At 39.8% G+C, this 25,073-nt stretch overlaps 1 protein-coding gene across 6 annotated transcripts in view; it reads left to right on the forward strand.

Moving 5' to 3' along the window:
- Positions 1–25,073, forward strand: part of LOC140495924 (phosphatidylinositol-binding clathrin assembly protein-like) — a 166,028-nt gene that overhangs the window by 33,296 nt on the left and 107,659 nt on the right. For all 6 annotated transcript variants that reach the window (XM_072595222.1, XM_072595227.1, XM_072595225.1 and 3 more), the window contains exons 2-6: positions 7,649–7,791; positions 18,082–18,157; positions 18,325–18,427; positions 18,961–19,054; positions 22,659–22,770. In XM_072595222.1, coding sequence (XP_072451323.1) covers positions 7,649–7,791; positions 18,082–18,157; positions 18,325–18,427; positions 18,961–19,054; positions 22,659–22,770 — 528 coding nt within the window. The remainder of the gene's footprint in view (positions 1–7,648; positions 7,792–18,081; positions 18,158–18,324; positions 18,428–18,960; positions 19,055–22,658; positions 22,771–25,073) is intronic.

Below are 25,073 nucleotides of genomic sequence, written 5' to 3' on the forward strand. Positions count from 1 at the left end.
TCTATTTGGCACACCTCATTTCCAGTAACCAAGTCTAACAGTGCCTCCTTTCTTCTTTGGACTGGGCACATACTGCTGTTGGAAGTTTTCCTCAATACCATGTAAGATCACTTGTCTCTCCCTGCTCCTTTATACTATGACTAGTTCTATTGTGCAATTGAAGTTCGCTGTTATAACTACTTTATGCGGTTTGTACCTCTTCCATAATTTCCTTGCAGATCTCATCCTCTGCATCATTCCCTGTAGCTGGAGGTCTATGTAATTGCACCCTTCTTTTTCCTTAGCTCTAGACCGATTGTTTCTGTCCTTGAACGCTGATACATATTTTTCTCTCCAGTACTGCAAAGCTGTCCTACAGAGACAAAATCAGGTTTTTATGGTTCCTTTTCCTATCTTTTCTGAACTCCTTGTAATCAGAAAAAAATTAACCACTGACTGTATTTAAGCCAAGGGTCTGTCCTGTGATGTAATGGGGGTGTGTGTGTTATCCATATTTTGATATCATTTATTTGAAAATTTGGATTTGAGCTAGTGGCCTAAATGGTTTTGTTCTGCCTGAAAGGTTTAATAATTTACTTACAGGTATTTCTGTGGCCATGATGGTTTCAGTTTTGAAGGTCTAGGTTTATTTTTAACTTTTTAGGTGAAACCTTCCTAGTTCAGGAAAACTCCTTTGGGCTTCACCTTAGCAGTTTGCAAAAGTCTTGGATGGTGTTAGATATGCAAAGGAGATAGGTTACCTATTATTTCTTCAGATTTCTAAACCATGTAAAGTTCTTTTCTTTTTTCCTGAGGATTTTATTGATTTTGAATAGGTGGTGATGACAATGTAAATCGTCCCTGATTGGTAAGCGATGGGAATGTAAACCTCCCACATGTCACCTATAAGACAGACACCCCCACCCCCAGGGCATTCCATTTCTTGCAGGTCAGCAAAGTAAATTAACTAACGAGTTTTGTGAAGATATGGACAGACGGGCAGAAAACTAGCCACAAAAAGACATGACCCACTCTCTCTAGTATCCTTACAGGTGAGGAAGAGCAGCACTTTGACTGGGACAACACCTGTATCATAGGTCAAGCCAAACAGACACAAGAATTCCTAGAAGCATGGTATTCCAACTGGAACTCTATCAACAAACACACTGACTTGGATCCCATTTACCACTCCGAGAAAGAACAGGAAATGACATCACCAACCCAAGGAAGCCTAAACACAAATAGAAAGCAGGCCATGCCACCAGTGCTTCATCCAGTGGCTCACTGTTACCTTGTATGGTGATGAAACTTCTGAAAACTAATCTTCCAGCTCAGCGTGCACACCTACATCTAGTAACTCCTTTCATATCACATTCCCTCATCGTGTGGTTAAAGCATGACCACTGACACACAATTTTGTTTGAAACAGGCATTGTAGAATTTCAAACATCTGGCTCAATACCCTCAATGAAATTGTTTTAAGGATACATGATTGTTTTAAAAAGGACCTAATGCTGTATAATTTGTGTGAAAACAATCTGCCCTATTGCATAGCCCACAAAGCACGTTGCATTGAGATCCTGATTCAACCAAGGCAAAATAGTCACTTAAGGATTTTCTGAACCAGTATTTTAACAAGCTGAAATATTTAAATATCAAACACTCAGCATGGCATAAATTGCATTGAAACTTCATTTTTGACACCAGTATTAGTAAAACCTTAATTTGTGGTTTTTTTTCGTATCATCTTGATGAAATTGCACTTCTAATAAGAAAACACTTGCAGCGGACCACATGGGGCTGCAGTTCATGCTACCAAGCAGAGTCCACAGCCCAGAAACTGATACTCCACAACAAAAACCAGCAGTCAGTACATTTCACTGTCGGGATCAGAGTGGACCAGCTCCTCCCACCACTACCACGTTGCCCTAAAAGTACTTCAAAGGGTGTGGGGGATAAAGGCGAATAACTTGGAAGTACCAAATTTTGTTTGTGTTTTTCTTTTGATATTCTTGGCTTCTAACCTTTTTTTTTGTTTTAGACTCCAGAGCCTCAAACCTTGCCACTAGAGGAATCCAAACTCCTTTTCCCTAGGTGACTTGAACCCCTTTCTCACCCCTCACTGGACTCAAACCCCTTTTCTTACTCTCAGTGACTCGAACCTCAATTAAATCCAGGGGACTTTAACCTCTGAGTTCCTAGTAACTTGTGATTCTGAAAGCAAACTTGCTGTGCAAGTGCGTAAGTTACCTCTGAGATTCCATCACCACATCTTAGCTCGTGGGCCCATCCATCTCACGCAACCGGCACTCCGGGTGATCACTTATCCAGTCCAACCTGGAAGCTCTGTCTATGTTGGAATCCCACCGTTGCCCCAAATGTTAAGTTTGTTTTTCTTTCCCCTGAGGTTCTTATTGATTTTGAATAGGTGGTGATAATAATGTAAGTTATGGCAAGAGATGGGGATGTAAATGGCCCACATGCCACCTAATAAGACAAAGGCACACCACCCTGCTCCTGGGGTAGTCATTTTCTTGCAGGTCAGCAGAGCAAATTAACTCTTTAATGTCACAAGTGTAAACAGTTTTTAGTTTGAAAATTCCAGACCAGAAATGTTTGGTTACGTTCCTGAAGATGTTATGTGAAACTGAAGCAGTCTGTCAGATTCTCGAAATGAAGAATTGAAGTCACAGTTGAGTTTTATGGATGTGAAAGAGAAAGCAGTTTCCTCTGGTGTGAGTACTGTAAATGTGTGCTTTTTGGATTAATGGGATTGTACTTTACAAATTTCAAAATTTTAAACTTGTTTTTATTTGGAAATAGTTTGGTTTATTATATCTTTGACTTCCACTTTCCTGTGTGCAAGAAACTGAGTTGTAAAACAGTCAAATCTGCAGCATAGTGATTGTTTTCAGTGGAAAAAGTACCTTGTTAAAATTGAAAATGAAACCAAAATATGATCTCTTGCTCTATTTCAGTCTGGTAACATTCTCATCTGGTATTAATACCAGCTGAGATCTTAATATCACCATATCATAAAAACAAGTTGTGCCTGTAACTACCCAGTCTCTTTAACAATGATCCATGCGTCACATTTATGCAATGTAACCTTAATTTTAGATGTAATTGCTTTCTCCCTTTTCTCCAACTCAACATTATTTTACTCTATTATAGTGCTATCTGCTTCTGCCAACATTTCACGAACTTAATCTTTTTCTTTCTCGTTCTCTCCTGATGAGATATTAGTTAATTTGCTCTGCCGACCTGCAAGAAATTGAATGCCCTGGGGGTAAGGTGGTGTGACTTTGACTTACAGGTGGAATGTGGAAGGTTTACGCCACCATTCCTTTGCCATTCAGGGGTGATTTACATCTTCATCCAGAAATCAGTAACATTACAGTTGGAATTTGATTGTTCCCCTCTAGATACAAAAAAGTCGCAACTGATTTAACCATAGAGATGATTTTGCATTATATTGTTTTTGGAGATGATGTGGTCACTGTGTTGTATCTTGAGTGGCATGTGACTGAGGGGGGATGTCATGTAGGCAGTACTAAATGTGATGTTGAGATCTTTTGTATAAAAGAAAGACTTTGTTTTCTTTGCTCAGTGACGGCTTTTGCCACAACCCCGTAAGCTCTGCGATGTGTTAAAAGTTCCTCCAGAAAGCTTGTACTGTGTTTAATAAATTTGGATGCTGCTTCATAGAAGTTGGTGTTGCAGTTACAGCAAATGTGTAGGAACCTCTTAGGGGAAAAAAGAACTTTTAACGCTGGTTCCTACACACCACCTGAGTTGTTTTAAATCTTCCTTAAGAGCACTAACAACATAAGCCACAAGGAACTAAGTCCTGGCTCTGTTCAGATGCAATTCATCTAGCTTGTACAGGTGTTAACCCCCCCCCGCCCCCCCACCCCCTCATAGCATTGCCAACTGTCTATTCTAGTGTTTTATGTTGGTATTCCTCCCTAATAACCTCTGGTTGCCACAACTTACCAATTCCCCAAAGAATTCAGTTCCTGCTCTGTTCGGATGCAACAGGTTGGGCTTCTACAGATGCCATCTCCAAGAAGTCCGTCCTAATGTCTCAGTAATCTAAAACCCTCTCTCCTGCAGTGTTTACAGCCATGAAGTTATCTGGTCTTGTCGTCCTATGTCTGTGTTGACTTGCCCCTAAAAAAAAATTAGGGGAAGCAATAGTGCAGTGGTAAAGTTGCTGGGACTAGTAATCCAGAACTCCAGTTCTGGGAAAGTGTTGAATCCCACTATCGCAGCTGGTGAAATTTGAATTTAATAAAAATCTGGAATAAAACTTTAGCTCAAGGGTAACAATGTAACCACTTGCCATAAATTCCAATTTGATTAACTGATGTCCTTTATCTGGTCTGCCCTAAATGAGATTCTAGATCTGTAGCAATGTAATTGACTCTTAGCAGCTCTCTGGGGCAATCAAAGGGCCTCTAAATGCTGGCCTACCCAGTGACAAATTCCATAAGTAGAGATTATTGTTTTAGGTATCCTGCTTACTAATGTTTTACTCATCCCATATTAAATTTTTAGATTAGATTCCCTACAGTGTGGAAACAGGCTCTTCGGCCCAACAAGTCCACACTGACCCTCCGAAGAGCAACCCACCCAGACCCATTCCCCTACATTCACCCCTGAACAATGCACCTAACATTACGGGCAATTTAGCATGGCCAGTTCACCTAACCTGCACATCTTTGGACTGTGGGAGGAAACTGGAACACCCAGAGGAAACACTCTCAGACACTGGGAGAATGTGCAAACTCCACACCTAGTTGCCCAAGGCAGGAATTGAACCTGGGTCTCTGGCGCTGTGAGGCAGCAGTGCTAATCACTGAGCCACTGTGCTGCCACTTACCCATTTTCTACCTATGTTGTTTCTACTAATGTAGACCATAACATCTGGCTCCCCTCATATAAGGGATTATTTAAAGTACCACTGCAGCAGTTTACCAGGGAACCTTTTTGCCTTGTACTTTTTTTTGTACAAGTACAATCTGAACCATGAAGAATGGGGAAAACCATCACCTCCAAGTCTCTCGCCCTCCTGACTTGGAACTATATTGCCATTCCATCAAAATCCTGAACTCTTCCAAACGACAGTTAAAGTGTGTATCTTGCCCCACCTTCAATTCTCAATAAATGCTGGCCAGGCAGCAACATCCTGTGAACCATTTTTTTTTAAATTTACATTTTTGCACAGAAGTCTTTATTTTGGTACAAGTGCAATAGTTGTATGTTAGTGTTGTTTACCTATTTGCAGGAAGGCTTGATGTCAGTAATGTACCTTTTTATTCAGCTTATACATGTATTTATTAAAAAGGAGATTAATGTAATCTCTCATCTCTCTTTCTGTGGAAGCAAGTTGTCCTTAAACCCAAGGTATTTGACAAGAGAAGACAACTGGAGACTGGCTCTGCAGCTTATCGAGCATCTTTACAGAAAAAATTACTTGCATCAAACTTTGCTATACTGAATTGGTGGGGACATTGCCTGAAATGCAAAATGTTTATTTTCTCAGCAATGAGGTTTTTGGTTCCCTTGAATGCACCTTTTTAAAGCAATATTCAATGGAATTTGTTATTAAGCCACAATTTTAAATGGCTGATTATAAGTGAGGATAATTTCTCAATGTGTATTTTGCTAATCTAGAGTTTCTTTTATTCTTTCATGGGACGTGGTAAATGCCAGCATATGTTGCCCTGTCTAATTCCCCTTTTAAAGTGGTCGTGAGCCTCTGCCTTGAGCTGCTATAGTTTGGTGTGAGTGTTCCCAAAGTGCTGTTGGGAATGGAGTTCCAGGATTTTGACCCAGTGACAGTGAAGAAACGCAGGGTGGTGTGTGGCTTGGAGAGGAAGTTACAGGTGGTAGTGTTTTTTAGCTGCTCTGCTTGTCCCTTTAGGTTCTCCATTTGGAGGATGCTGTCTGAGCCTGTAAGTTGCTTCAGTACATTTTTCTGTGTGGAGAGAAAGAAACTGAATTTCGTTTGCTATGTCCATAAAGAACTGGAATCAAATCTGGGCATTGTGAATATCAAGAATATGGTTCCTTATTCAAAAAAGGACCATTGATTCAGTTATGTTACAGATTCAATAGGGAGGAGACTCTGGTCCTCTTGCTGTTCAAATGTAATAGTAGGTTGTAGATTTTTTTGTTTGTCACCACAAATGTGTTCTAAATAACTTTTTATGAAAAGTGTACTTTTTTATCTATTAGCAAAATGTTAGTTATGTCTTTGGGCTTTGTTCTGAGCTGCTTCCACCTAGGTGACAGTAAGTTGGGTGGTAGTGTGTGCTGTGAGGAAAATGCTAAGAGGCTGCAGTGTGACTTGAACAGACTGGCTGAGTGGGCGCACATTTGGCAAATGCAATATCATGTGGATAAATGGGAGGTTATCCACTTTGGTCACAAAACAGGGAAGCAGATTATCTGAATGTACTTTAGGAAAAGATGGGATGTGATGAGACATAGGTGTCACTCGCTGAAGGTTGGCATGCAGGTGCAGCAGGCAATAAGGAAAGCTAATGGCAAGTTATCCATCATAGCAAGAGAATTTGAGTATTGGAATAAGGATGTCTTGCTGCAGTTATACAGCGCCTTGGTGAGGCCACACCTTAGGTATTGTGTGCAGTTTCAGCCTCCTAGTGAGGAAGGACAGTCTTGCGGCTGAGGGAGTCCAGCAAAGGTTCACCAGACTGACTCCTGGGATGGCAGGACTGACATATGAATAAAGACTGGATTGACTCCACTTTATACTTGCTGAAATTTAGAAGAATGAGGGGCGGGGGGAATATCTGTAGAAACAGAAAATCTTGATGGATCTGGATAAGCTAAATGTTGGATGAATATTCCTGATGTTGGAAGTCCCGAACTAGGGGTCACAATCTAAGAATAAGGGAGTAGGCCATTCAGGACTGAGATCAGTAAGAATTTCTTCACTCCACTTTGAACCTGTGGAATTCTCTCCCACAGGGAACTATTGGGGCCAGCTCACTAGCTATGTTCAAATGGGAGCTGGACAGCGTCCTGATGGCTAAAGAGATCAAAGGGTATGGGGAGAGAGCGGGAATGACATGCTGAGATTGCATTGAATGGTGGTGCAAACTCAAAACAGCTGTGACCCACTCCTGCACCTATTTTCTATATTTCTAGCTCCAGTGGTTGGCCCATTTTTCATGCATTTGTGCTCATTACTACTATCGCCATCTGCTTTAAAAATTTCTATCAGCCAACAAAAATTGAATTAATATGCATGTCATCTGTGCTTCCTTTTAATTTTTAAAGCAATATTGCCAGATCAAAGCCCTCTAACTCATAGGCAAAATGTAATCTTGCAAAGAGTCAGAGATATACAGCATGGAAACAGAACCTTCAGTCCAACTTGTCCATGCTATTCAGATATTCTAAATTAATCTCCTAAATTAATCTCCTTTTCTTCTGCCAGCATTTGGCCCATATCCCACTAAACCCTTCCTATTCATGTAATTATCCAGATGCTTCCACCACGGCATATTTATTTTTTGAATTCCTAAGTTGTGTGAGACTATAGTGGAATATAACAAAGAAAAACTCTGGGGGAAGGCAGAACCAGAACCAGTACCAGAAATGCCTGTTTAATTGTCTTTATGCTATTTTTTTCTAGATTTAATCCAATGTACCAACGAGATGAATGTAAACATACCACAAATGGCAGATACTCTGTTTGAAAGGGCAACAAACAACAGCTGGGTTGTGGTGTTTAAAGCTTTAATCACAACGCATCATTTGATGATGTATGGGAATGAGGTAAGTGTTATCCATCAAATTGCATCTCACCAAAAATTATTGGTTGCTATTATTTTGGAACCATTAGCATAAGCTTGTAACCAGATTGGGCAACTTCAAAGTTTTTCTTTAAGAAAGCTGCTGCTTGCTTAGGCATGCCATGGTCAGGAAATGTTTTGACTTCCATTCTTTTATTTAAGGCTTTGCCTTAAAGTTAATGGTTAGATAACTGGGAGGCATTGCAATGATCTTATCCCAACTACGTAATAGATTTGTTTGTGAAGTTCTTTTAATATGATACCCATTCCCCAAAGTAGCCGTTATGCATATCAAAGTCAACAATGACTGTCAAGAGGCAGTACGCTGAAACAAAAAGGGCTAACCTCTGCTATGGTGGAAGATTGGCATGCCACTTCATTTCAAATTAGCTATTCAGAAACAAATCAGATTGTGCTTTCTGGTCTTTTAGATTTTGTTTTACTCTCAATGCTAGCAAGTTAAATTACCAAGAGTACCAGCACATATCTATTGTAAGTATTGTTTTTGTATTCCTTTCAGACCTTTGGGGGCTTGAGATTGGCTTTTTGCACATAAGACTGCAAGTGTGAGAAATGGAATTGACGGATGTTGATATCTGTGCTCTGAAGTAGTTGTATTAAATTAAGAACATTACAGGCCCTTTCGCCTTCAAAATTGTGCTAATCTGTGAAACTAATCTGAAGCCCAGCTAACTACACATTCTTGTCCATATGCATATCCAGTGACCATTTAAATGCCTTTTCAAGTTGGCAAGTCTAGTACTGTTGCAGACAGTGCATTCCACGCCACTACTACTGAGTAAAGAAACTACCTCTGACATCTGTCGTATATCTATCACCCTTCAATTTAAAGCTATGTCCCCTTGTGCTAGCCATCACCATCCACTGAAAAAGGCTCCCTCTGTCCAACTAACCCTCTTTTATCTTAGTCGTAATTTAAGTCACCTCTTAACCTTCTCTCAGCCTTTCCTCTTAAGACCTTCCCTCCATACCAGGCAATGTTCTAGTAAATCTCCTGTAAACCCTTTTCCAAAGTTTCCACGTCCTTCCTATAATGCAGTGACCAAAACGGTATGCAATACTCCAAGTGCGGCCACAACAAAATTTCTTTGTCCAGCTGCAACATGACCTCATGGTTTTGAAGCTCAATCCCTCTACTCCTAAAAGCTATGCTGCCTTAACCCTATCAATCGGGGTGGTAACATTCAAGGGTCTATGTACCTAGGGATCTCTGCTCATTGATAGTACAAAGAATCTTACCATTAACCTAAGACTGCATTCCTGTTACTCTGTCCAAAGTGAATCACCTCACTTTTCTGCATTAAACTCCATTTGCCACCCCTCAGCCCAGTTCTGCAGCTTATCTATGTCCCTCTGTAACCTATAACATCCTTTGTTACTATCTACAACTGTACCATGTCATCTGCATATTGACAAACCTATTCTTCTATACCCTCATCCAGGTCATGCCTATAAATGACATATAACAGTGGACCCAAAACAGATCCTTCCGGTACATTACTAGTAATTGAACTCCAGGATGAATATTCCCTCTGTCGCCTTTCAGCTAGCCAATTTCTGATCCAAACTGCTAAATCACTCTAAATCCCGTGCCTTCATATTTTGTGCAATAGCCTATTATGAGGAACCTTTATCTAATGTATTACTGAAATCCATATACACCACATCAACCACTTTACCCTCCTCCACCTGTTTAGTAATTTTCTAAGAACTCAGTAAGGTTTGTGAGGCACGACCTACCCTTCATAACCGTGTTGACTATCCGCAATCAACTTGCTCCTTTCTAGATAAATCCTATCTTTTATAGTCCTTTTCCAACAGTTTACCCACAACCAAAGAGAGGCTCACTGGTCATAGTCAGAGTCATAGAGATGTACAGCATGGAAACAAACCCTTCGGTCCAACCTGTCAATGCTGCCCAGGTATCCCAACCCAATCTAGTCCCACCTGCCAGCACCTGGCCCATATCCCTCCAAGCCCTTCCTATTCATATACTCATCCAAATGCCTCTTAAATGTTGCATTTGTACTAGCCTCCACCACTTCCTCTGGCAGCTGACTTCATACCCGTACCACCCTCTGTGCGAAAAGGTTGCCCCTTAGGTCTCTCTCTTTTTTAATATCTTTCCCTCTTTCCCCTAAACCTATGCCCTCTAATTCTAGACTCCCTGACCCCAGGGAAAAGACTTTGCCTAGTTACCTTATCCATGCCCCTCATCATTTTGTAAACCTCTATAAGGTCCCCCCTCAGCCTCTGACACTCCAGGGAAAACAGCCCCACCCTGTTCACCCTCTCCCTATAGTTCAAATCCTCCAACCCTGGCAACATCCTTGTATACCAGGGTTGTCTCTTACCTTTTCTTGAACAAGGGAACAACATTTGCTATTCTCCAGTCTTCTGGCACTCTTCCTGTAGACAATGATGACATAAAGATCCAAAGGCTCAGCAATCTCCTTCCTGACTTCCCAGAGAATCCTAGGATAAAGCCCATCCGGCCCAGGGGACTTATCTAATTTTACATTTTCCAGAATTGTTAACACCACCTCGTGAACCTCAATCCTATCTAGTCCAGTAGCCTGTATCTCCTTATTCTCAGCAACCTTATCTTTTTCTCGTGTAAATACGATGAAAAGTATTCATTTAGCGCTTCCCCTATCTCCCCTGACTCCATGCACAACTTCCCACTACGATGCTTGATTGGCCCTAATGTTACTCTAGTCATTCTTTTATTCCTGACTTACCTATAGAAAGCCTTGGGGTTTTCCTTGATCCTAATCACCAATGGTTTCTCATGTCCCCCTCCTGATTCTTCTTAGCTCTCTTTTTAGGTCTTTCCTGGCTAACTTGTAACTCAAGTGCCCTAACTGAGCCATCACATTTCATCCTAACATAAGCTGCCGCCTTCCTCTTGACGAGATTAAACTTCCTGAAGTAAACCATGGCTACAGCATTCGATAGCTTCCCTGCCTGATAGATACATACATATTAAGGATCCACAGTCGCTGTTCCTTGAATAAGCTCTACGTTTCAATTGTGCCCGGCAGATTCCTCCCCCATCCTATGCATCCTAAATCTTGCCTAATCACATCATGATTGCCTAATGGAATTGTGGTCACTATAACCAAAGTGTTCACCACCTCCAAATCTTAACACCTGGCCAGGTTCATTACCCAGTACCAAATTAATGTGGCCTCTCCCCTTGTTGGCCTATCCGCATACTGTCAGGAAACAGCCCTGCACACTTGGCATGTTTTACCACCACTTCATTATCAGTTGAGATGTGTGCCTTTTGCATCCATATTTCGGCCATTGTTTTGTTCTTTTATTTCATGGAAATTATACAGACAAGATGTTTTGAGGTATTCCATCCACAACCTAACGAGCCCAGTACCCTCTTAAAGATGAAAACAAAATGCTGTAGATGTTGGAAATCTGAAAATATTGTGGGTGAACTTCAAGTCTGGCAACATCTGGAACAATTACCATTGAGTCGGATTTGACTCTTCAGGAGGAGATTGGAAAGTTGTTTTTCATCCTGTAGGAAGAGGGGGAAAGGAGCATTTGGAACAGATTACAAGAGTGCTTAGGCCCAAAGACAAAGGGGCTAGTAATGACTGAAAGGAGCATTGATGTAAAAGTGTAAATGAAACTGTGAAAGAGAAAATTGGCCCAATTTGAGTGCAAAGTTATATTTCAAATAAATAGCTTTTGGTCTTGGGCTTGATCTTCCATGATCTTCCACTGAAGCAACCTCCATTCCATACAGAATGTAACCAAGCACACATTTTTAGACAGTGGAATTCCTTCTTTAAGATACATGTTGGGTGACACCGTTCTAGTGATGACAGTACTTTATGCCAAATTTCTGTGTAAGAGAAATGAATTATCTAGTCATTAATCTTTCTTTTTGAAGTGATTCGACAAATATGCTTTCCTTCCCTTTCTGTCACTTTACTCCACTGCTTTTATTCATTTTTATATAAATGATTTGGATGTGAGCATAAGAGGTATAGTTAGTAAGTTTGTTGATGATACCAAATTTGGAAGTGTAGTGGACAGTGAAGAAGGTTACCTCTGATTACAACGGATCTTGATGAGTTGGGCCAATAGTTGAAGTGGCAGATGGAGTTTAATTTAGATAAATGTGACATGCTGCATTTTGGGAAAGCAAATCTTAGCAGGATTCTTACGCTTAATGGCAAGATCCTGGGAGTGTTGCTGAACAAAGAGACATTGGAGTGTGGGTTCATAGCTCCTTGAAAGTAGAGTCACAGGATAGTGAAGAAAGCATTTGGTATGCTTTCCTTTATTGGTCAGAGTATTGAGTACAGGAGTTGGGAGGTCATGTTAGGGCTGTACAGGACATTTGGTTAGGCCATTGTTGAAATATTGCACGCGGTTCTGGTCTCCTTCCTATCGGAAAGATTATGTGAAAGGGTTCAGAAAAGATTGACAAGGATGTTGCTAGGGTTGGAAGATTTGAGCGATAGGGAAAGGTTGAATAGGCTAGGGCTGTTTTCCCTGGAGCCTTTGAGGCTGAAGGGTGACCTTTTTATAGAAGTTTATAAAATCATGCGGGGCATGGATAGGATAAGTAGGCAAAGACATTTCCTTGGGGTGAGGGAGTACAGAATGAAGAGGGTATAGGTCTCTTTTATCTTTTTTTTCTCTTTTCTTTCTCCCCCCCCCCCCCCTTAAAAAAAACCTAAAGGGCAACCTTTTCATACAAAGGATGGTATGTCTTTGGAATGAAATGAGCTGCTAGAGGAAGTGATGGAGGTTAGTACAATTGCAACATTTAAGAGGCATTTGGATGGGTATATGAATAGGAAGAGTTTGGAGGGATATAGGCTGGGTGCTGGCAGGTGGGACTAAATTGGGTTGGGATATCTGGTCAGCATGGTGAAGGTGAGGACTGCAGATGCTAGAGATCAGAGTCCAGATTAGTGGTGTTGGAAAAGCGCAGCAGGCCAGGCAGCATCCAAGGAGCAGGAAAATGATGTTTTGGGTAAAATCACTTCGTCAGGAATGAGGCAGGGAGCCTCCAGGATGGAGAGATAAATGGGAGGATAGTGGGGCTGGGGAGAAGATAGCCAAGAGTACAATAGGTGGATGAAGGTGATAAGTCAGAGAGGAGGGTGGCGTGGATAGGTGGGAAAGCAGATTGGCAGGTAGGACAGGTCATGAGGATGGTGCTGAGCTGGCAGGTTGGAACTGGGGGAGGGGGGGGGGGGGGGGGTGGAGGTGGAGAGAATGATCGGCATGGACAAGTTGGACCAAAGGGTCTTTTTCCATGCTCACATCTCTGACTCTAAATTGCATTTTAAAAATGGCCCAGTAGTAACAGTCCCCTCCAGGTCAAGGTGTTTTGATTTTGTTAAACTGTAGTCCTGACTGACTGGAACAGCGTCTGAACTGTTGTTGATTCTTGAGCTTTTCCACTGTTTTGTTTTTAAAAGGTAGTCTTTACCTTTTTCTCTGAAATTTTGAATAAATTATATCCATATCAGTCTTAATCATTTGGGTCTCTGTTCATTTTGTCTTGGTCATTTTGATTAGTCAAAAGACATTTGGATAGATACATGAATAGGAGAGGTTTAGAGGAATATGGGCCAAAAGCAGGTAAGTGGGACTAGTTTGGTTTGAGAAACTTGGTTGGCATGGACTAGTTGGACCGAAGGTACTGTTTCCTGGCTCTCTGACTTGGCCATTGGCTTGGTGCGCTTCTTAGTTTGGTGATATCTTAAATTGGCAGATACTGCATGTATTTACATTCTAGCAAATTGATGCATCCAGCGCTCTGTCCTTTTGCGATCCGAACCTATTTTCAATGACATGGCTGAAATAGCTTCTGTCACAACAAATGTAGGTAATTATTTGTTATGAATTTTTGAAACACAGAAGAATGTTATTTTGAGGCCCAAAATAAAGCAAATTGGAACTGGTTTGTAAACCGTATTTGAGTTTAAAACCTGGGTCATGCCATATTGTTTCTTATCTATGAAAGTAATTAAGAATACAAGGAAGCATGTTGACTCCTGGTAACTGGCTAAAATGGTTTTCTTCCTGAACACACTCTTGTTTTATCACTGTTTAAAGCACGCCATTTTGTACATGTGAATTGCATTTTTGATACAAAAATAAAGTCTTAGTTTTGAAACCATTGGATTACTTTTGAACTCCACAGGAGCTTCCATAACTTTCCCCTATCCCCTGTCTGATCCCTAGCTGGATAGAGTGCAATACTTGCTATGTCTCCTGAGCTGCGGTTGCACTGTCTTTTGCATAAATGCAGCTGGATCTTCCTATATCGTTGGAGATGTTTCAAGTATGTAAGTGTGACAAAGCCGTTCCACTGTTCAGAGTTCCTAATTTTATAATCTTTATATTTCTCATTGAATTGTTTATTGACCTTGTGGAAAATTACTGTGACTTCTGTAAAAGTGAAATAAAACAGTCAGTGCAATTACGATCTAATCTAGTGTTCATTAGGTCTACCTACTAAAGTAGAAGTCTGTGGTGCAGTGATTCCCTTGGGTCTACTTTGGGGTTGCCACCCGATATGGACCTACTCTTCAAACCAGGAGTGCATCTGCTAAATGTTAAAGGGCCTCATAGTTATGCTTCATATTTTTAAACAACCAAGCTTTTGGATCTCCCAAACATACTGTGCTAATTTATTTTTCTTAAAGATCTTGATGTCAATCTCTGTTCTTATTGGATTCTAAATTCTTGAAAGAAACATGACTGACTGACAAAATTTTTTGTTTTTCCCATTCGGATATTCCTTCTACTGAGTCTGACTGTTCCATGAAAGAACAGTTTCTTGATCAAGCCGAACAATTGTGTTTTAGCTTGGTGGCATTTAGTTTTGAGTTTGTCACAGCAAGTATCTGTTACTTGGCTGTCATAATGTCTTAAACTGGCAGATTCTGCATGCATTTACATGATAGTGAGTTGATGTATCTGGTACCATGCCCTTTTGCAATCCAAACCTATTTTCAGTGGCTGTTGGGATTAATACAGATTTGCTGTATGAAATGACACCAGTCTTTTATTTCACTTTTGTACATCCTCCTCCAAAACATAGTCCTTCAAGTCAAAATTTTAATGACAGAATTAGATTTGTTTGAAGTGAATCTGAACAGTGCCTCTTTTTTTAGGCTGTGATTTGATTGTATTTGTGTAGTGTAGAGACCCATAAGTTACTTTCTTCCAAAGCCTCTGGAAAGTTTCCTAGTGCCCTTGGGACATTATTTGAGCCACAACATTTGGAATGACTCCCCTGTTTTTGTAAATAGAATAGTTATGGCATAGAAGGAAGCCATTCAGCATTTTATTTATGCTAGCTCTCTACAAGAGCAAAAATTCACTGCTGTTTCTTTTTGCCTTGCAATATTTTTCTGATCAGTATCTAACTCGGTTGCTTTTTGAAAGACCATGATTGATTCTACCTCCATGAAGCTATCTGCATTCCAGATCCTAATCACAGCAATAAAAAAATTAAGTTGGAAGGAAAAATTAGGAGAAGCAATACAAAGTTAAAGGCAACACTTCTCAAGGACATGTATGAGCTAGGGGTATATGTACACAAGTCATTGGAAAGCGGCATGGCACATTAAGAAAGTGATTACTGAAGCAAATTCCATTCTATTTTCACACCCAAATAAAAGCACAATGGTGTGTAACTCTCACTTGCCATTAGGGGATCAAGGTTTTGAAGAGAAGGCAAAAGATATCAGCTATGATTGGGCCAAATGGATTAGTTCTGCTCCCATGTTTTATGATCTTTGTGTTCCATGTTCACATTTTCTTTAAATATGTTGTAGATTTGACAACTTAAGCTCTGTTTTGTACCTAATTTATTGGTATTGATCAATACCAAAGTCCATCACTAAAATAATTAAGCTTCTAATTAACCAGCAGCTTCAGCATTTAACTTAATAAACCTGATAGTTATCTTTTGACTGCCATTAAAGCATGAAAGAATGGAATTGACAGATCTTTTGGCTGTATGAGAAGATGATTGTGTTAATTTGGAAATGTGGGGAAGGAGAATAGTTGGACAGTAGGAAAAGGAATATCTACTATGGGTCTGGGTAGAACCACTTATTGTTCTTGGAAATAGTGTCACTCGGCCAGTATTTATTATCCTTCCCTAACTGCTCTTGTGCAGATAGTAGTGAACTGCCATCTGGAATAGCTGAAATTCATGTGGTGAAAGACCTGTTGAAGGAGTTTGGGATTTTATTATGGCAACAGAGAAGGGGTAGTAATATAGCTCCAAGTAGCAATAGTGTGCAGCTGTTGGGTGTTGATGGTGATGTTGGTAAGCTTGCAGGCAGTGCTTTTCCCATCCACCTGTAGATCTAAAGGCATTAGAGTACAGAAGACTTAGGAAAATGATTCCAGTTAAGAGGTATTTTAGTTCCATGGATAGATGGACAAGAAGCTTGAGTTTGATCATTGGAATTTTGTAACTGACATGAATCTGATTTAAACTTGGTTTGGAGAATATTGAAGGAATAGGGAATATGGTTTTATTATCACTTCTAACCAAGTGCTCAAATTATTTTTAGTATTAATATAGTTGTGTGCTTGGTATTAATAGATCTTAACTGTGTGGCATTCAAGGCCAGCAGTTCAATGAATACAAAGTCAAACAAAACCATACTCCAAAACTGGATAACTGAAATGAAAAGGAAGTGCTAGGGAAACCCACCAGGTCTGACAGCCTCTCTCAACTCCAATGTGACTCATCTTTTGAAATTTGAAGAGGTGGAAAAGTCAGGTTTTATACTATTGAAAAAGGTGAGAAGGAAGTGGGACGCTTGTTAAAATCAGGGAAAGAACAGAGGGCATGAGTAATTGGAGATTACAGGTGTCACAGTACAAAAGTCAAAGGAGGAGTAGTTGTAGAAATGTGACAAAGCATAAATCCAGAGTAGGTGCTAACTGGAATATAGGTCAGTTTTTTGACTGAAAACAATGAAACAAGACACTGATAAGAACTGTCAAAATGGAAGACCGCATTCACAGTCTGAAGTTACTGAATTCCATGTTCATAAGGCATTAAGGGTGGATAATGAGATACTGTTCTTTTATTGAGCTTAACTGGAAGATATGAACAGACCAAGGATGGGAATGTGAGCGTGAGAGAAAGATGGTGTATTCAAATGGCTAGCAATTGCTGTAATGCTTGCAGACTGACTGGAGGTGTTCTGTAAAGAAATAATTAATCTGCATTTGTTCTCTAAGGAGGAGATTCAAAGACTAGATTGAAAGAGGTTTAGTAAATTTTATGCCACTTGGAGGGAGTGTTTTGGGAGGTGGTAAAAGGACAAGGTTTCAACCACCTGTGGTTGCAAGAGGAGCAACATGGACCAGGGTATTGCAAGGGATGAGTCCCTCTGAATACTGATTGGAAAAGATGTATTTGGTGACAGCATTGTACATAATGCTGTGGTGGAAATATCGACCCATGCTCTTTTTGAATAGAGGCTTGTGGAGTGGAATGTGAGAGTAAATAATGGATTGTAGGATATAATGAATAATAGTAGGCAGCCTATTCCAGAAATGGAGATGTGTCCAGGGAAGGAAGAGTCGAGATTAACTAGGTGAAAGTGAGAAGGATGGAAATTGGTGCAAAATTGATTTTAATTTCTCCAAATGAGAGCAAGAAGCAGCACCTTCATGGGCGTCCGTAGACTGGCAAAGGATTTGTAAAAGGGGATCCAAGTGGGCCTGGAACAAGGAATGTTCCACATAATCTATAAAGACTGGCATAATTAGGGCCCATGTCAGTACCTACAGCAGTACCTTTTTTAAAATTTTGGACAAAATGAGGGAAATCTCAGAACCATGATAGGATTCCTGTTGCTCTCCCTTTCCAGCCCTCCAGCTCTTGTATTCAAAGGAACATCCTCTGCCATTTCCACCACCTCACGTATTCTTCCATCTCCCCTCCCTCTGGATGTATGCTTTGTCACTTTACAACCTTTACCATCCACTTTTTCCTTTTACTCCATAATACCTTTAATTTCGAATCTCCCTCCCCCTCAAACCTCTTTTGATTTTGCACACTGTTCCACTCCCTTGTCCACACCTTTTTCAGCACCATAAAGTCTATCTCTTTTCCAACTGTCTTCAGTACCAAAGAAAAGTCGTCTTGTGCTCTTGGGTCAAGTAATTTTGACATTGAAGCTGATGTATTAAATTTCAATTACTAGCTAACTACCTTTCTTTCTTGCAGCGTTTTATACAGTATTTGGCTTCAAGAAATACTTTGTTCAACTTGAATAATTTTTTGGATAAAAGTGCCATGCAAGGTAAGCTGTATTTGAGTAAACAATAATTAATTGATTATTACCAAGATATACAGATTATTAAAGTCTGTATCACTTGTTCTTGAGCTCTGTGTTTTACATTGATAGTGTAAATAAACTTAATGTTGACCATTACACTTTTTGTTTCTTTTTTGTTCCTTCCTTTATAGGGTATGACATGTCCACTTTCATCAGACGGTATAGCAGATATCTTAATGAAAAGGCACTCTCATACAGACTAATGGCAGTTGACTTCACCAAAATGAAAAGAGGGTATGTCCTACCCAAGTAGGCACACAAAGCTTAGATAACTTCTATATATTTAGTAATGTTGGATTGAATCCTCTTCAGTAGTTGTTAGATAGGATTAATTAATACAGATAATGACATTTTTATTTTTAATAGGTGCATTTTAATTGCATTTATAAAAGTTTGCATTAATATCCTATATATGTTTATAATGAAATACCTCTGTTCAACAGACTTTATGGTCTGTCATGGTTTTTTTAACATTTTATAAATTGTTTATTTTTTGAAAGGTGGAGATCTAGAAAGGATATTACAAAATATGAACTTGTATGTACAAATTTTAATAGTTTAGCATTAGAGCAGAATGTTGTTGCATCCTGTGATTTACAAAACTGCATTGGTCATTTGCTAATTCTTGTAGATGTATGAAACATCTGAACATTGTTGCAATTTTCCTAACAAATGTATTTTCTTTAGCTGGATAATGAATGTGAGAAATTATCAATTAATATTTTTAATGTATAAATCATGCAGTGAAATATTGTATGCCCTTACAGGATGGATGGAGTAATGAGAACAATGAATACAGAGAAATTGCTGAAAACGCTGCCTCTTATACAAAATCAGCTGGATGCACTTCTAGATTTTGATGTACGTACAATGTTTTTTAATGTACCAGTGACTTTGCTTAATTTATGATTTGTTGGTAGTCAGTATACATCGTTGAAAATGTTTGCTTTTTGTTGGAAAATTCTTTTGTCAAGTGTTACAATATCTTGCTTTTATAAAAGTTATTTCCACTTTCTGTTACCTTGATGTTTAATATCTGGTAATGATACAGGAGGGCATTTAATGCTATTTGTGCAATATCGATGGTGGGGCAAAGGCACTGAATCAGGTGAGAGGCAGTTAGTTGGGGGATTCAATTCCACTCTAGTTTTGTGTTTTTGCAGAAATGTCCATGGACAGCCTTCCTGTCCCACTGCCAATTAATGCTACTTAAGAGCCTCATTCCCCACTGCTGAAAGGGTGCTTATGCAAGGAGCATGACTGACAAACTCGAATGTTGCTGTTTGAGGTCTGATGGGTTGTCCCTTGATCAAAGACACTTGAATCAAGGAACCCAGCAACAGGAAAGCTGATAACCATTTAAATACCCAACTCAGCTGGGTGTGTAATGATTTTTGGCCAGTGTTTTACTTTCTTCCAACTGTTTGTTTCCGTTTGTTTCTTTTGGGGTTGAATATAGAAAGTGATCCACACTTAGCAGCCATGCAATTGAAAAGAAGTGGCAGACATTCTTTCCCTATCACTTGTCATCACATACTTGTGACCTGGGATCCAGTGACTATCCTAGGCCTTGGATGACTGCCATACCACCTGTATGGTGGTGCTGGCCTCTAAATGGCTGGCTGTTCTAAGCAGTGTCTGAGTGACGAATGATAATGGACCTCTCTAAAAGAGGCAATATGGGGCTTTTGCTGGATCTCCAGCTGGTTGCCTTATATTAAATTCTGTAGTCTGAATACTATTGGCCTGCTGGGAATGTAGAAAGCAGGCGTTTAGAGCAGATGGATGGTTGGTTTGGTTTTTGTTTTGATTACCGACGTGACTCCAATGGTAATCTTGATTCAAATCACACTATTCTGTTAGATCTTGATGTGAAATTTTACTTAGAAAGCTAAATAGATTTGTAACATCAATGTTGATGTATAATTGATGCTTTCTAATTCACAAAGTTTTTATAAATCCACTGGAGTCTTGTGTTCCACAACTGAGATTTCCATATGATCAGCTATGAATAGGATATGCAATAAATGAATTTAAAATTCTAATGTAAGTGTTATGTAGTGAAGCTCAAAACAAGTTTGGACAGCACCTTTATCACTCCGTTAAATATTCTATATTCTTCCAGACTCAACATTGAATTCAACAATCTTGAACAATAGTGACATAGTGGTAATGTAATGTTCTTATTAGCTCAGCTCTATATTATATTTTGGGGACATGGGTTTGAATCTCACCATGGCAGATTTGAATTTAATAACAAACTGGATTTAAGAAATGGCTACCCTAATATCCATGTTATGTCTGTCAATTAATGTAAAGACTCATCTTGTCCAGTATTGCCTGCTTACAGAAGGAAATCTGCCATCCTTACCAGGTTTGGCCTGCATATGACTGCCCTCTGCTGCCCTAGGCTGTGATGCTGACATTACGTGAACAAACTAAAAAGATGTTTCCTGTTTTGGTTCCTTTGCATTGTTCTGTTCTGTTTTTTTCTGCTTTTGAGCATCTGCTTTAGGCACATTTTTGTTTCTTGCCCTATCACTCTTCCTTTTGACCCTCTCTAAGATTAATTCTTCTGTCATTCAGTCTCTCCTGTCTACCATTCTGTCTCAATTTCCATACTTTTTTCCCAATCCATGCTTAAAACTGCATCTCTAACATTTCCTAGTTTTGACTTGAGATCACCAACCTGAAGCATAACTGAGTTCTTTTTTCCACAGATGATGCCTGACCTGTTGAGTTTCTAGCATTTTGTTTCTTTGAATTTTTTACCATCTGCAGTATTCTTTTGAGCTTGCGCTGTTTCACCAGCCCTTCCACCAGCAATAACATCGGTTACTTGCAGAATTAAATTGTGCATTTAAGTTCTGATGAACTAGTGTGACATTACTATTTCACATCATAAATTTATGATGTCTGAGTGAGGTTGGTAGTTTAGTTCCACTTCCAGTTTTATTGAACCATTCCCATCCATATTAGGTTCTGTAGTTAGTGTTGTCTTAATTTCAGTAGTGTAGGATAGATTGGAATTGGGTTGAAAAACATTGCGTAAAGCAATGTATAAACAGATTGTTACTTCAACAATCTCCCATCTATCCAACCCAAACCTTGGGTCTGCTATGTAGATGACACCTTTGTCATCACAAAATGAAACAAATTGGAGGAAACCTACAGCACTATCAATATCCTGACAGGCCATAAAATTTACAAAAGAGAAGGAGAATGACAACAGACTCCCATTCCTAGTCGTGATAATTGAATATGCAGATAAGAGCTTCAAACCAGCGTCTACAGAAAAACAACACACTGACCAAATACTTCAGAAGCAGTCACCCCAACACCCACAAATGAAGCTGCATCAATACATTATTTCAACTAGCTACATCACACTGCAGCACCGAAGAACTACAAAAATCAGAAGAAAAAAATGTTTTCGAGAAAAACTGGTACCCAATAGACACCATCTGTTGATTCCTAAGAAATAAACCCAAACATGCAGGCACAATGCAACCAAAAACTATAACCACATTACCTTGCATCAAAGACATATCAGAAATAACTTAAAGACTACTCAGACCCCTTAGCATCATGGTAGCCAACCAACCTACCAACCACACTTAGCGACTAATGAACCTAAAGGATCCACTAGCAAAACTAATGTCATTTCTAAGGTACCATGCAAGAACTGTTTTTTTTTTTTACAGTTTTTTTTAATCTGACAAACTAGCAGAAACTTGCCTCAGGATACATGAACACCAAATGGTTACTATCACTGGTTTCTATACATACAAGGAAGGGCACCACATTGGGACAAAGCACACATCCTAGGACAGGTGAAACAAAGACACTCATGAGACTCCATCAATGAACAAATCTATTTAGACCCTATCTACCTTGCCTTGAAAAAAGAACTGGAAATGTTATCACCCACCTTTTAAGAAACGAAGACCTAGAAATAGAGAGGCAGGGCATACCACCAGTGCTTCACCATAGGTGCTCACTGATGTTACCTCGCTGGTGATGAAGTGTCTAAAAACAAACCTTCAAGCTCAATGAGCTAACTTGCATAACAATCTCTGTATCAGCATCCTTGAATTTTTAGCATTTACTTTAATTTATGTGCTGATAGATTAAAAAGGAATTTGCCTGAGGGAAACACTCAATCTGACTTGTACTGACTCTCTGGGTGAAATTCTTCTGACTTAGTTGTGACTTGATTAGCAATCAACTGCGCAATATATTTTTAAGTTTTAATTCCTGACATACATTCAAATTTGAGTAGCAACAACCTAGCTGTTCCAGTTAGAGAGCTACAACTTTGCAGTTATCTTTTCCAGACACATTAATCAGGCAAGGTTCAGACTTCATCTACTTCGTATGTTGAAATCAAGGTTCAGTTTATGATTTGTATTTTTAAATCATTGGGTTTTTTTAAACATAATGTTTCTGTTTTCTTTGGATACAGGCAAACCCCAATGAGCTAACTAATGGAGTAATAAATGCTGCCTTCATGCTACTGTTCAAAGATTCAATCAGGCTTTTTGCTGCCTACAATGAAGGGATCATCAACTTACTGGGTGAGCAATGCATTGAGGGGAGATTTGGCTTTGAACAAGACCTGTAACAGAAGGCTTAAAGTAACAAAGCGGGTTGACCAGGACAAAGCACTTCAGTAAGGTGTTCGACAAGGTTCCCCATGGGAGACTGATTAGCAAGGTTAGATCTCATGGAATACAGGGAGAATTAGCCATGTGGATACAGAACTGGCTCAAAGATAGAAGGCAGGGTGGTGGTGGAGGGTTGTTTTTCAGACTGGAGGCCTGTGACCAGTGGAGTGCCACAAGGATTGGTGCTGGGTCCTCTACTTTTTGTCATTTACATAAATGAATAGGATGCGAGCATAAGACGTACAGTTAGTAAGTTTGCAGATGACACCAAAATTAGAGGTGTAATGCTCAGCGAAGAGGGCTACCTCTGATTACACAGGATCTGGACCAGGTGGGCCAATGGGCTGAGAAGTGGCAGATGGAGTTTAATTCAGATAAATGTGAGGTGCTGCATTTTGGGAAAGCAAATCTTAGCAGGACTTATACACTTAATAGGGAGTGTTGCTGAACATGGAGATCTTGGAGTGCAGGTTGCTCCTTGAAGTGGAGTCGCAGGTAGATAGGATAGTGAACAAGGCGTTTGGTATGCTTCCTTTTATTGGTCAGAGTATTGAGTACGGGAGTTGGGAGGTCATGCTGCGGCTGTACAAGACATTGGTTAGGCCACTGTTGGAATGGTGTGTGCAATTCTGGTCTCCTTCCTATCGGAAAGATGTTGTGAAACTTGAAAGGGTTTAGAAAAGATTTATAAGGACGTTGCCAGGGTTGGAGGATTTGAGCTATAGGGAGAGGGCTGAACAGGCTGGGGCTGTTTTCCCTAGAATGTTGGGGGCTGAGGGGTGAACTTATAGAGGTTTACAAAATTGAGGGGCGTGGATTGGATAAATAGACAAAGTCTTTTCCCTGGGGTTGGGGAGTCCAGAACTAGAGGGCATAGGTTTAGGGAGAGAGGAGAAAGATATAAAAGAGACCTAAGAGGCAACTTTTTCACGCAGAGGGTGGTAAGTGTATGGAATGAGCTGCCAGAGAATGTGGTGGAGGGTGGTACAATTGCAACATTTAAAAGGCATTTGGATGGGTATATGAATAGGAAGGGTTTTGGAGGGATATGGGGCTGGGGTGCTGGCAGGTGGGACAAGATTAGGTTAGAATATCTGGTCGGCACGGATGGGTTGGACCGAAGGGTCTGTTTCCATGCTGTACATCTGACTCTGACTTGTTACAGTGTTATAGATCACAACTCTTAGTGCACGGAATCTGTCCTTTTAGTAAGGTATTTCATGCAGATTGGGTTTATTCAGCTTATTCCATATCTGTTGTAACTGGACAAGTCACACCATCTGTTCCTTTTAAATGCAAAAAGTGGTAAAGTTATCCACTGTATGAGTAACAATTTCTGCTTTGACTATCTTTTTAATTTGTTTTATTTAGGAACACTTGCTGTACGTTTTTTTTAAATGTCTTGACAGCCTATTCTTAAATACCTTTCTGATTAAACAGTTCAGGTATTTCCTGACTGCTGTCCCATAGCTTGTCCAAAGAGAAGCACTGACTTAAATCTTCAGTTTATGCACTGTTAATTTGTGCCACGTAACAAATGAAATCCCCATTTCACCACCATTGTGCAAAATATGTTGAGTTTTTACATCAGTTCAGCTCTTCTCAAGATAAGATCCTCTGTTTACTTATTGCTCTACACATAGAGGCACAGTTGGAAGTGTGAATTGGAACAGAGAATTTACATAATAGACTCCATACAGGAACAGACCGTTTGGGTTTCTGTATAAATTGTATCACTGGAGATAAATGCTCTAACTTAATTCTCCTGCTCTTAGTCTTTTTTCCCCTTTTGAACATTTTTTTTTCTCTTCTCCCCCATGCGTAGCTCCCTTTTAATTAAAACTGGCCTGGAATTGCTTGTTGATTAGCCATTTTCAACTATCCACAAGCATAAAGTCTTCCAAAAATAGTGGGAGATTGCAGAGGGGAAAGACTACTGCTGATTTAAACAATCATTCCTGAATCTTTAGTCAATATTCTAGGGAATGTATGATTATAAGCCTTGTATTAGGAATATAGGGCTTAAGCAGTGGAACAGGCACTTCAAGATTGCTCCTTTTTTTTTTGATAAATAATTGCTGATCTGGTAGTGATCTCAATTACACCTTGTCTGTAACTCTTGATTCCTTAGTTTATCAAATGTTTATCTAGCTCAGCCTTGAATAAATTTAATGACCCAGCCTCCACTGCTCATGGGGAAGGCAGGTCCATAA

The sequence above is a fragment of the Chiloscyllium punctatum genome, chromosome 25 (assembly GCF_047496795.1).
Source record: "Chiloscyllium punctatum isolate Juve2018m chromosome 25, sChiPun1.3, whole genome shotgun sequence".
In the NCBI taxonomy this organism is placed as follows: Eukaryota; Metazoa; Chordata; class Chondrichthyes; order Orectolobiformes; family Hemiscylliidae; genus Chiloscyllium; species Chiloscyllium punctatum.